Raw genomic sequence first — 13642 nt, forward strand, 5'->3', positions numbered from 1 at the left:
AAATCACCTACTGTACAAAGATAGTTAGGAAAGAGAGCAGACTGAATAAAGCCAGTGTTTTGCATCACTCACGAATTTTTGCACTGTCCCAAGTCAGGAAAGCTCCTTGTTCCCATGGTAGGAGATATGTATACAACAACCCATGCAAGGAACCTCATCAAGCATATTACCAGTTTGTCTCAGTCTTACCCAATATAGCCAGGAATAGCACAAATCTGATGGAGTCTGTGTAGAATTTGAAGCCCACAGGCTGCGGGTACAGGATGGAGCTGATCAGATCACCCTTAGCTGTGCAGAAACCTGGTTTAAATGAATCAAACAAAACAACAAAAAAACAGATGAGACACTAACACAGTAGCCTCTGTGTGAAAGGCAAAGATAACTTGCATTAGCCTTGAAGAAATTTAGTACCATCTCAGTGGAATCATCAAATGAGTAATGTTTTGTTGTAGTGACTTTATTTATCATCCTAGTCTGCCACTACGCAACCTCAGATTCTGGAGCATACTGGTGGTAGTATCTGCCTGAAAGTATGTTAGGGTTGATTATAGTATCCATGCTGCCAGTAGAATTGGTATAGAGAGTAAAATAATCATGACTAGGATACCAGGTTAGATGGCTGAAACATAGCAACAAAGCCCACAGAACAAAATTAGGGACTGATGAGTCGATAAGGAAAGTGACTGGAGGCTGAGTGGAGGACAGAGCAGGTGTTGGACTTGGCCCTGAACATTTTGCCTTCCTCCTAGCCATTTTTCTGACATGGTGTTGGTGGTTTTAGGACTCTGGGCACTTTCGCACTGCTGTCCAGTGTAAAGTGCGTGTGCTCTCTGTGGTAAACATGGTAAGATTGGTCTACACCTGTTTGGCATATGTAATTTACCTGTCAGATCCTTGTAAAGTGGTATCTCAGATACCCAGGGCCATTAAATGAAATGCTTCTGGTGGGCTTGCAGCCATGATTGCGCCACTCACCAAAGTAGCCTTTCAAACTTATCCCTGGCCTCTGCCATTGCAGGTCCTGTGCAAGCCGTGTTACTGCCGCTGTGACGTGGCACCTAAAGTGTGTGCCATGTCTGTGACCCCCTTTTACTACATGTCAGTCACCCCTAAGGTAAGCCCAAGCTAGCCCTTTTGACGGGGTGCATTGTAGGTGAAAGGTAGGACATGTACCTTATGTGAGATATGTCCTGGAAGTGACAAACAGCCATTTTGGTTTCTCACTGCTGTGAGGGTGCACTCCCATAGGAATGCATTGGTGATTACCTGATAAGTGTTTCAGTCTTAATTCCTGATATGTGCGAAGCGGCGTGGTCAAGTTTGGTATGGTTGGAATAGTAATAATAAATGCTGTTCAATGGTGTGCACAGATTTATTATTACTATTTTAGAAATGCCACTTTTAGAAGTTGGCATTTCTGTGTTCTATGTGTCTGCCTGGCTGATGTAGATTGCATGTCTGGCTTTGGAGTGACAGGGGCTGGTGAGGTGTGTGTGGCTCCAGGGAGAGCAGGGTGAGTCAGCGCTAGGCGGAATAGGGCATCTTCATTTGGAGTAGTGGGAGGAGTAGTCCCCTGACCCTGAAGAGGTTTGTGCCTGTCTAGGTGAATGCTGGCTCTGCCCCCCTGTGGTATGTCTCATGACGAGTCCCCACCTGACAAAGTGGAAGAGGAGCCTTGTCAACAGAGTGCTCCAAAACCCCTAGAAACAGTTTAGGCTGGCTCCCCCAAGACCTGTGCCAGGGCAGACAAAGCAAATATATAAATATGGGGGCTGTGACCCCATGAAAATTGGTGCTGTTCCTGTGCTTCCCTGTGACGTGGGAGCTTGCTGCTGCTGGGCCCCAGGAGGACCCGCCACAAAGGACTGCCTCCCTGCTAGAGGGCCCGGTGTGCTGGCCTACCTGGGCCCAGCTCTGCCCCTTTAACTTTGAGAGCTTAGCGCCTCGAGAGCGCTATATTTTTACTCCAGGAGGAGTGCTGGTGGCCTGCAGCGCGAGGCTGCGATGTGGGGGGATCCCCCTGTGCCTATAGGAGAAGCAGGAGCCTATCCTGCTGATGTGTGTGCCCGGCGGTTGTACTGCCCCGTATTTAGTGGGAATTTCGACGTGGGGATTTTCCCTCGCATTGCCAAAGAAGAGCGGGAGCCCATTCCGCATTATGCGCTACATCCCAAGGGGACCCCAGTGTGGGGATTCCCCTATGCTGTGAAGAGGAGTGGGAGGCCACAGCCCACCCCGCATTCATGCGGATTTAAAAATGAGAGCCTACTCCGCATTGTGGTGTCTCCTAAAAGAGGAGCAGCGACCCTGAAGCCAGGCAGTGTTTGCCTGGCAGTGGGCAGGGCTCCCAGTAAGGAGGAGGAGAACCTGCGTGTCTTACCGGTGTTGCTGGAGGCGGAGAGGAAGCCCCCCGCACAGAGGGGGGCGGCAGGGGTGACAGGAGGGCCTCCTAAGCCCCAAGAGGAACGGAGACGGGAGCTTCCCTTCCCAAGCCCGTAGGAAGCTCCGGACGTACCACGCAGCACCAGGAAAGACCGGAAGAGTCCTGCGAAGCCCGGTGAGTGGGGTGGGGACCGCATACGGCTGGTGCCCGCCGGGCGCATAGATAGTTTTCCACGACCTGAGGAGAAGCCGGGAGGAGTCCTGAGACGCCCTGGTGAGTAGGGGGGAATTGGAGCAGCATTGACGCTCCAGGAGGCACCGTGGTGCCATAGCTGATCCCTGCTCATTTCTCTTTGGGGGCATGTGGCATTTAGAAGTCCCGGTGTGGGGCTTCCATGGCACGGCTCATTTGGACTGTTTGCTTTCTTCACAGCTGCACCGCGAGAGCACAGGAAGCTGCAACGGGGGGCAAATTGCTGTAGAGTCCCAGTGGGAGGGGAGGGGGGGGCTCAGGAGGCACCGCAGTACCAAGGCTATTCTACAGCGGTACCACTCTGAGTACGGGCAGCTGCTACCCGGGGGCCTTTTTGTTTTCATGAGAAGGGAGTGAGATACTCTCCTTTGCCTCACCGCATTGCACACTTTGCTTTTGCTGCGTTTGCAGCTCCAGGGCTATTTGAGAAGCCCTACCTTTGTGCCGTGACATTAAGGAGAGAGAGCATTTTGAGCCCCAGGGAAAGGCCAGATGGCCTGGGGTAAGTTTGTAAGGTGATGTATGCACCTGGCAGTAGTGTTACTGTGATGCACTGCTGATTTATGCATAATGTATTTATGCCTAATGTGATGTTGCATAATGTATTTATGCAGATGCCTAATGTCATGCTGTGATGATTTAGGATGATGCCTATTGCGTACTGTGTTTATGCTTATGAGGTCAACGCATAATGTGTTTATGCCCAAAGTGATGCAGACATAATGTGTTTATGTTACAGGTGCTAATGCTGAGTACAGTATTCTGCCAGTAGTTACTGGTTGTGTTTTACATGAGTTACTAGTACTTTCTAAAGGTTCTGACAGTGGCCCAATTGGCCCGTCATGTGTATATAAACCCCTGTAAATACTACCTAGTGTACATTGTGTTATGATGATTCTAATGTGTGTTGGATAATACAAAGGCTATTTTTATATAACCTTGTGTGGAGTTTCTTTTGTAGTGTGCCTAGTGTGTTGCTGCTGTGTGAGTATGTTGCGCAAGCCTTTACACATTGCCTCTGGGATAAGCATGACTGCTCGTGCCAAGTTACCAAGGGGGTGAGCAGGGGTTATCTTCAGAGTGTAACTCCCTTGCCCTGACTAGAGTGGTGGTTTCTGCCTGGCTTAGGCGAATGCCCTAGCCAACCAGAAATCCCATTTCTAACAGCAGGGCAGATCAGTGGCACAGTACAGAGTGCAAAATAGTTAAATGGTTATGAGACAAGCGCTTTGACTTGACGGGCTAGCTCAGGAGGTAGAGACTACAGATTTACAACCAGTTTGTTTTGGAGGTGTAGGGCAGATGAATACAGAGGTTGAAAGAAAACCCCTGACAACAGTTCCATTACCTGGATTGGCATGTTATCTGGGCAGGCTAGCTCTAGAGGTATTGGATAAGCAAAGTCCAAGTTATATTTGGGAGAGCAGAGAATGGTATATGACTGGAAAGTTCTGCAGGTACAAAGACTGTGCTGCTGGCAGCCACAATGATGGGCATGGACAATAAATTCAAGTTTCGTTCTTCACTTTGGCAGAGGGTGGAAATTCAACGCGGGCACTGGCTACAAGCCTTAATGTAATTTCTTATTCCGTGGCAGAGGGAGGGGGGAATACTGTCTAGCCAAACCGCCATGGAATAGCAAACTAAAGCCCCATATCTGTGGGTGGCCGAGAAATACTGCAGCACAATAAAACACAGCAATCTTTTGGTTAATATTGCACAGAGCCCTCAAATTAAAGGTTTATTCAATCCAGCCTTTTTTAGATGGGAAACAGCCTCGAAATGCATACGCTTGCAAAGCCGCTAGACAGCCTTACGCACATCAAAAAATACCAGGAAGCTCTTTAACTATTAAGGGCTTTTCCCACACCCTTGTGAACTATGACCTGACCTGGACTATATCCCTGGATCATAAGCCAAACACAAAGAAGTTCAAATGTCACAATGTTCAGTGGAGGTGGAGGTGGAGGTGTAAACATAATAGTAATTCATCTTTTTTTTGTTTAAATATCCTTTATTAGAGGTATAGGAGAAGTAAAGCATGAATGGTACAATACATACATTATCACATCTCAGAGATGTCTGTCATGTTTACGGGGCATATCACCCAATGCACTGGTTGTCTTGCTTCATACATCATGGCTATATTTTTCATCACAAACGTTTCAAACCATGTTTGCGCAACAAGGATATAACTTCTGAAATAAACATTAAGGGAAGGAGGGGAGGATAGGGAACAGGGGACATGAAGGGGAAAAAGGGAAGGGTTGGGCATGGTCAACTGATGCTGGAGTAAGATGTGTGCATCTGTTTGCGGGTGCGACGTCATGGGGGGCGTGGGCGATATTCAAAAGTGACTAACGAAGTGAGCATGGCCTGGGGGGGACAGTGTGCCCGTCATGACGAGCATCAGGTGGGAGGGGAGTGACGTGATGGTGGAAACGTCATCAGATCTGTCTGCACGGAATATCTGCAGGGGGTGCGTCGTCGACATTGTCCGGGTGGACGATGTCTGTCGTGGTCTGTGTTAGAAGGTATTCCCTGTGAAAAGAGTTGAGCATTGTGTCCCATAATGTCGCAATCGGGAACTGACGTAGGCCCGCCGTCTCCTCGTTATGGAGGGTGGTGCTTTCCGCCTTTGCCCAGGTGTCTAGGGATGTGTGCCAGTGTTCTGGTAATGGTGGGGTAGCTCTCTTCCAGTGTTTCGTGAGCAGTCTTTTTGCCGTGAGGAGGCTAAGGTCCCAAAAGCGAGAGGGGGCTTTATTCAATGAAGTTCGTTGATATAGGCCTAGTATGCATGCCTCCCATGTGTGTGGTACTGTCATGCCTGTGCATTTGTCCAGTATCATCAGTATCGTCCCCCAGTACGACTGAATCCGTGGGCTCTGCCAGAGCATGTGTAGCAAGTCCGCCTCTTCCAGTGCACACCTCGGGCATCTGGCTGCAGCACCTGGGAAATAGCGGTTAATCTTACTGGGTGAGAGGTACGCTCTATGCAGTATGTAGAACTGTATCAGTTTGAAGCGCGCGTTCCGTGGCACGTGTCTTGGGCCCAACAGGATCATTTTCCACTCCTTATCTGTCCAGTCCCTCCCCCTGTCAGTAGCCCAGTGGTCACGTAGTGGTTGCAGCGAGTGCTGTGTGTGCGACAATAGCGCCTGCTGTAGCCAGTGCACTACGTGTGTGCCATTCCCCATGACGTGTAGGCTCTGTATCAATTGATGGGTCGGTAGTTCATCAGTGATGTTACCCCACCGCTGCGTGTATGCTAAAAGTAAGGAGGCGTGTTGTAAAAATTGTCCTGGCGGGAGACCTGTGTCAGCAGCTAGCATTGCAAACGGTATCAGGACACCATCGGCATATAGGTCTGCCATAGTGTCTACTCCAGTGCGCGTCCAGTGTTCTAGCGCTGTTTCTGTGACTATAGAGGTGGACTTGGGGGTGCCCAAGAGTGGGAGCGCCGGGGCATATGGCTTGGTCGATCTCGTGAGTCGTAGGCTTCTGACATAACATCGTACCGCTACGTTGACGTGTAACTGAGTGGATTTCCTTGGGTGCGTCAGGGGGTGGAATAGTGCATGTATTTGCGTGGAGGAAAACACATCCGTGATTGTGGCTGTGTCTTCCAGGTGGTTTCCTGCAAGCCAAGCAGTGACCCATTGTAGCTGGGCCGCCAGATAGTAAAGTTCGAGGTTCGGTACCGCCAGGCCTCCCTCATCGACTGGTGCATATAGCTTTCTGAGGGCCACACTGGGTCGGCCCGTGTTCCATATCAGGTCTCTGATCATGGAGGCCAGTTCCCTGAAGGTGCGCGCCTGCACGTATACTGGTATGTTGGCGAAGTAGTATAAGAGTCTGGGGAGTACTATCATTTTTGTCAGTGTCACTCTGCTCGGGACATTGAGCGGTAGGGATTTCCAAAAGGCAATCTGGGATCTTATAGACGTGATGGCGCGTGTCAGGTTACCATCCAGGACATCTTGCGGTGTCCTGTAGATATACACTCCTAGGTATTTGAACGTGGTGTGGTGCCATGGCAGTCTCTCCCCATTAATCGTGATTCCAGGGTCAGGGATGTCAGGGTTGAACGAGTATGCACCTGACTTGGCCCAGTTTACCTTGAGGCCTGACATGGTCTAAAGATCTCCGAGAGGCCATGTGGTATGTGGGTGAGGTCTTTGACGTATAAAAGGAGGTTGTCTGCATATAGCGAGACTGTGTGTATGCCATCCGCGAGTGGGATCCCCCAGTGTATGTCCTCAGCGCGCAGTAGTGCAGCAAGGGGTTCTATTGCTAGTGAAAAAAGTAACGGGGATAGTGGGCAGCCCTGTCTGGTGCCGCGTTGTACTCTAATGGCGTCAGATAGTAGCCCGCCCGTGCGAACTCTACCACTGGGCGTCTATACAGTAATCCCACCAGTTCAATAAAGTCTTCCCCGAGGTCGAATCTGCGCAACACCGCCAGTAAATAGGGCCATTCGAGCGAATCGAACGCCTTCTCCAGGTCCAGGACTAGGCAGCCTGACCTGGGCCAGTCTTGTGTTGCATACGTTTGTACCCGGAATAGCCTACGTATGTTATGGGAGGTGCATCTGGAGGGCACAACGCCGTTCTGGTCGTCGTGTATCAAGCCAGGCACCAGTCCTGCCAGTCGCCGGGCGAGAGTCGAGGCTAATATCTTATAATCAGTGTTCAGTAGTGCTAGGGGTCTATATGAGCCGAGTAGTGTATCATCTCTACCTGGCTTTAAAAGGGACACTAATGTTGCCTCATTCATAGTCAGGGGTAGGTCCAAGTCTTCTAGCGCCGCTGCATATACCCTTAGGAGCTCTGGAATTGTGATGTCAGAGCACGCTTTATAGTATTCCGCTGGCAGTCCATCAGGGCCTGGTGCCTTGCCATTCGAGAGGGCAAAGATGGTGTCATGAAGTTCCTCGGCTACCAACGGTGACCCAAGGTCCTCTCGTTGTTCATCTGTCAGGGTAGGTAGCATGATATCTTCTAGGTACGCGGTTATGACAGGTGGTGCAGTCAGCAGACGGGATTTGTAGAGCGCGCTGTAATGAGTCACAAAGGCCTCGTGTATCTGCGCCTGTGTGTATACCATCGGGCCTGCCAGCGACTGCACCGCTGCCACTGGTGTCGTTCGGTTTTCGCGTTGTATCAGCCACACTAGCAACTTGCCGGGTTTATCGCCGGTATGGTGGGTGCGGGCTGAGTGGGCCCTATAGTTGACATTTTTCAATCTGTCAATCAGTTTATCATGCTCCGCCCGTGCATGTATTAAGTCTGTGGTGGGGCCTGCGGCTGCGGTCTGTTCCAGTCGTAGCAGGTCAGATTCTATGCGCCTGAGATCTGCTTCTAAGTGTCGCCGGGAGTGAGCTTGGGTGCCTAGACATTGTCCCCTGAGGACCACTTTGAACGCGTCCCATTCAATCTGTGGTGTCGATGCCGAGCCTGTATTGTCTTCGAAATATTGTGCCGTCTGCACGCTGATGGAGCCCCTAAACGTGGCGTCCAGTAAGAGGTCGGGTTGTAACCGCCATGTGGGTATTGGTGGTCGAGGTTGGTCCCACATCAGGTCTAGGAGGTGTGGGTTGTGGTCGGAGTGTGTGCGTCCCATGTAACAGGTGTCTGTGATATTGGGCATGAGTTCGCTAGAGACCATGTAACGATCAAGGCGGACATGCAGGGCGTGTGCTCCCGAGTAATACGAGTAGACCCTGGAGTGTGGATTGCGAGTGCGCCACGCATCTTGTAAGCCCCATTGTATGGACCACGCCTGTAGTGCTTTCGTAGTGGCCTGAGCTTGTGAGTTGGGCAATGTAGGATGAGAACGGTCAAGTGCCAAGTCTAGTGAACTATTGTAGTCCCCACCAATGACCCATGGGACCCCATGCCAGGGGGCCAGTGTGTGCGACAAGCTGGTGAGAAAGTCTGCCAACCCCGTGTTAGGCGCATAAATCGATGTTATGACCAATGGGTTACCATCTAATCTGCCGTGGATCGCCACGTATCTGCCCTCGGGGTCTATGTGTACGTCTTGTGTGGTCCAAGGAACGCCCGGTCTGACCCATACCAGCGTCCCTCTAGCGTATGAGGAGAATCCTGTAGCATAAAGTTGTCCGCGCCACCTACGTCGTAGTGTGGCTATTTCAGTGCTGTTGAGGTGAGTTTCTTGTAGGAGGGCAATTTGTACGTGATGGCGTTTGAGGTATGAATAGATTTGGTAGCGTCGGGATGGTGTGTGTATACCCCTCACATTCCACGTGCAGATCTTAATGGGTAGCATTACAGTAATTCAACAAAACCCCCCATCCGTCCCTGCCTCCGCCCCCCCACACATATCCGCTCATCGTCATGTAGACAGCCCCCGCCACCCCATAAGCGCCCGATGAGGCGCACCACTGCACTGTGACCATAGGAGGGGAAGGAAACATGGCTATTGAAACAGTAAACCATTGAACAATATGAACTTGTAGAATACCAAAAGGTCGGATGCGAAACGTGCTCCCGTCCATACTCTCTAGGAGAGCAACAATAATCAAGTCTAAGGGGGTGGGTGTGCTATATGCACGAGATCAAATGGTCTATGTCAATATGATTGTGAAGCGAAGGCATATTGCCTTCCCGGGGAGGACGTATCAGTCTATGCCGCCCTTGTAGAGAATGAACCCATCATGTACATGTATAAGACTCCATACATTAGGTGTTCCAATCGGGCCATCGCCAGGCAAGGCAAAACGTCTCCGTAGCTGTATACTGTCGGGCGTGGGCCCTCACCGCCAGTGTCTGGAGTCATGTCCATCGATGGGGTATATGGCGCATGTGCCCCATATGTAGAGAATGGAGGACGAGGGGGTTAGTCCATCGTCCCGCTCAGGGCTCATTGTAGCTGTGTTGCCGCAGGTCCGTTGTGGTGGTCACTCGTGATCGTTTCCATGAGATGTTGCATCCGTCGCCTGATCAGCTGATGTAATCTGCCGTTTGGGGAGTGACATCAGGTCGGTCATCCGAGGTCGGGGAGTCCGGTACTCCATAGATGGCTTCATCGTCACTCCGAAGGTCCTGTGCGCTGCCGCCCGCCACCTCACTCTGTGCAGGGGAACCGCTGAGCTCCATCACCAGGCGGAGGGCATCCTGCTTCTCCTGCCGTCTGGCGTCTGCAGGAGGGGAAGGTCGAGTCATTGCGCGTGCACCTGGCTGAGAATTCCAGCGGGGTCGTCGTCTTCGTCTGTGATTGCCGGATTGCCGACGTGGCGTAGGACCCGCCGACGTTTTGGGTTCTGTATCAACTCCGCTGTCTAGCCAAGTTTCCACCTCCGTGGGGTCTGTGAAGAAATGAGTCCGTTCTCCCGCCACGACCCTCAACTTTGCAGGAAAGAGCAGGGAGTACTGGAGGCCCATCTGTCTTAGTCGCTTTTTCACCGCCAGAAAGTCATGTCTTTGCCGCTGGACCTGCACAGTATAGTCTGGGAAGAACATCACCGACGCGTTTTCTATCCGAACCTCTTGGAGCTTGCGGGTTTCTCGTAGGATGGTGTCCCTGTCCCGATAGTTCATTATGCGGAGCAGCATGGGTCTTGGGTTGGAGCCCGTCGCCAGGGGTTTAGTGGGGACCCTGTGAGCTCGTTCTATCACGAAGTGCGGGGAGAGCGAACCTTCCGGTAGGAGGCCCTGCAGCCACCGCTCCATGTGCACTTCTGGGGACCTCCCTTCCCATTTCTCCGGAACTCCGACCAAGCGCACGTTGTTTCTGCGGGTCCTACCTTCCGCGTCTTCAGCCCTGTCCTCCAAGAACTCCACCCTGTTCAACAAGTCCTGGATGTGGTTATGTGACTGGTCGGTTTTGGGCTGAAGTGCCTGTAGTGTGTCTTCCAAGGTGGTGGTGCGCTCCGCCAGTTTTTTGTGATCTGCCCTCAGGTGCGTGAGATCGATGACCACGCTGTCGATTTTGGTGGCCAGGGAGGTGCGGGTTAGGCTCAGTGACTCCTCAAGTCTTTCCATCGCCGCCAGCATAGTGTCCAGCTTGGCCGCCATCTGGTCCTAGTCGGTGTGTTTCCCGGTCTTATCCATCTTGGCCTTCTGGTTAGTGGTGCCGGTGCCAGTTCTCGTCTTGGGCCCGTTAGACATCTGCGTCACTTCTCCGGGCCTTGCCTAGCAGCTCACGTCGCCCTCAGAGGGCCGGTTCGTGTAGTCGGCAGTCCAACCACTGGGCAGGCGAGTGCTGTACAGTGTGTGTGGCCCCTATGTGGGCACGCCCTCTGGCAGTGGTCTGTGGCGTCCTGCGCTCGGCGGGTTGGTATGACTGGGCTGGTGCGTGGGAGAGGCCAAGCGTGCGTCGCGTTGCTGAGGGTCAAACACCACGGCTGGCCATGTGGGTCTGTGCGGCACTCCCAAGACGTGTGTGGTATTGCAGGTGCCCCAAGAGTTGGACCGGGGGTGACCACACGGCCCCGCCGGCTCCGGTCGCCACGTGGGTGCGTTCTATGTAACGCGTCGTTGGGTAGGCCGGCGCCATCGTAGTAGCGTGTGCCACGGGTCTTTCGTGGTTGCCTTGCCTCGTTGCCGTTACTTTCCCAGCAAAGGAGCAAGGTGTCTGGGCTGGGGCGTGTTCCTGTGGCCTGTGGGTCGGTCCGCACTGACCGCCGCTTGGCCGCGTGGGCCAGGGAGGCTCCGCTTGGCTTCGTGTGGCTGCACCGCCGGCGTGGTACCTGGGTAAGTAATGTCCCGCTGGTAGAGCCTCTGTTCAGACCGGGTCCGGTGCCTCAGTCCGACTCCGTGTTCTCTCTAGCGTCACGCGGCCTCCGCGCCCGCCGGGCCGAGCCCTGGGCCTGCACCCTCGACTGGAGCCGCGGACTGTCCTGCGCGTCTCCCGAGATTGGGAGCGATGAAGGCGGCTGCGGCACAGCGAAACCTCCGGTGCGCCTCGGGTGTGCCGATTTTTTTCAAACTTGGCCAGAAGGTCGGCGATGATGTCCGGTGGCAGCGCCAGTGATTTCCGCCGTCTGCGGGCGGCGATTTGGCGGATAAATGCCCCGGGAAGGCAGGCTCGGCGCGGAGCTTCACTCCAAGGCGGCCATTCCCGTTGCGTGCTTAGCCACGCCCCCAACATAATAGTAATTCATTACCAACATTGATTTGCCCATTACGCTATGTTACCAGACTATCACTGTCAGAACATCACTGGCATAAGGCAGTCTAAAATATAGTTTACAAAAATCTAGTCGATGGGCTGATATTTTTGCACACTTAATTTAGGCACCATCATTCATGTAAGATAATATTTCAGACAATGATATTCTGGCATGCAAACCCTAACACCAACCAGGAAGCGATGTTTGAAGGCTGGAATTACCTGTGCGAGTTACTATAGCGATCACCTCTTTGTCCAAGTAGGATTTGGCCTGAATGATATGGGTACCACAGAAAAGAGTGTGTCTCTTGTGTTGATCAGGGGAGTACAGCACATCTGCAGCCTCAGTACCACCAGGTAATGGGATCTTCATTTCAGGGACACTTTCTCCTAGAAAAAAAAGTGTGAAGTAATTAAATCATAGCACCAGAAGGCCTAATTAGTTGTTTACTTGGGTTCACTTTATCCCTCACATCCAAGAACTACTTCTCTCATAGATTAGTACTCTTTATCTCTCAATACTGCCCAAATATGTAGTCACTACATCCTCCTCTGACAGATGCCTCATGGGTCAGTCTTGAAACAATGTAGCGTTATAGAAGATGGAGCAGTGAAAAAATTACGCAAGGGTTTACAGCTTCGAATTTTAGGATAACTTCTATTTCTCCAAATTAAGTTTGAAAGGGGCATAAGGGGAATGAACTTCTTTCACATCTCTTCACCTGTCCTTTCTTCTGTGTGCTCTTTTCTTTGGTAGCCACGACCACTTTTCTTCTGTGATTCCCAAAGCACTGTCCTCTCTAGGATATGCCCCCGCCATCAGAGGCTGATTGCTTGACTGAAGCAATCTGCCATATTACTATTTTTCTGTATTCACTTGTGTGCTGTGCGTGCTGAAGGATACAAAAACTGTCTCTCTTGCTCTTTCTGGGTGCTTTATGCGCACTCGTGTACTGTACTGTTCACCCCTTTGATATCTAGCCTCAGGAACGTCCGCACCATCAAAATAAAGAGGTTTCCTTTCTCTTCACAATCAGACTCTTGCTTTTCAGCACCTTAGTGTTCTTGGCTCTAGACATGTGTGCTCTTATTCTGTTCTTTACTCAGGAGTGTGGGTTTCGTCCTTAGGCACAATCTGGTCAGTTATTTTTGCATCTTGTTCAGTGTCACAGAAATTGTCCTGTTGTTTAGAGGACACAACCCTGACTCTTGTCTCAGATTAGAGCTAAGTGAAGTGCTGTTTTGATGAACTCTTCTTCAGGATCCAAGAATTTTTCATGGTGGGTGCCTCTGGCCTGTAATATTTTCCCAGTTTTCCAGTCTGGATTCTGTTTCCATCTGAAATGCTGTTGCCTTTACAGCACTCGCTGCTGGCACGGTGAAGACAGCTGTCAGCGTACCCTGCTGTAGCACACAAGTGGATTTACCCTTCAGAGCATCACCCACTTATTTTGTCTTGTGACGCGATGTAATGACACAATTTCTGATTTCTGTGGTTACCTTTCACTAGCAAGTACATTTTGTGATGTATAGGGTTTATTTCTTTCACCCCTCCCCCCACACACTCAGCTGTCATTCTCCTTCAATGCGCAGAGTGTTTGGGCTTGCTGTTCCCTACAGCCTGACTCACATTTACTTTCATTTTGGTTTGTTACTTCTTTGGAGGGGCTCGCAACATTCCAGAGAGCGTTACACCTTGAACAACTTTTCTCCTGGTTTATCTGGTTAAGTACTTCATCAATGACCACTTCATCTCACTTATGCAATATTCTCTAGAGCACATTTTGTCAGCACTATCTTTACATATAAGATTTGAGTGCTTTCCAAGAAGTTTTGCTCTTTCTACACATGATCTGTTGCTCCTGTCCAACT

At 51.2% G+C, this 13642-nt stretch overlaps 1 protein-coding gene across 5 annotated transcripts in view; it reads right to left on the bottom strand.

Annotated features, from left to right (window-relative positions):
* The window catches only part of ATP13A2 (ATPase cation transporting 13A2), an 861654-nt gene that overhangs the window by 215348 nt on the left and 632664 nt on the right, over nucleotides 1–13642 (bottom strand). For all 5 annotated transcript variants that reach the window (XM_078642867.1, XM_078642866.1, XM_078642870.1 and 2 more), the window contains 2 exons: nucleotides 11993–12160; nucleotides 190–300 (listed from right to left, as the gene is read on the bottom strand). In XM_078642867.1, the coding sequence (XP_078498993.1) occupies nucleotides 190–300; nucleotides 11993–12160 (279 nt within the window). The remainder of the gene's footprint in view (nucleotides 1–189; nucleotides 301–11992; nucleotides 12161–13642) is intronic.

The sequence above is a fragment of the Lissotriton helveticus genome, chromosome 5_1 (assembly GCF_964261635.1).
Source record: "Lissotriton helveticus chromosome 5_1, aLisHel1.1, whole genome shotgun sequence".
Classification (NCBI taxonomy): domain Eukaryota; kingdom Metazoa; phylum Chordata; class Amphibia; order Caudata; family Salamandridae; genus Lissotriton; species Lissotriton helveticus.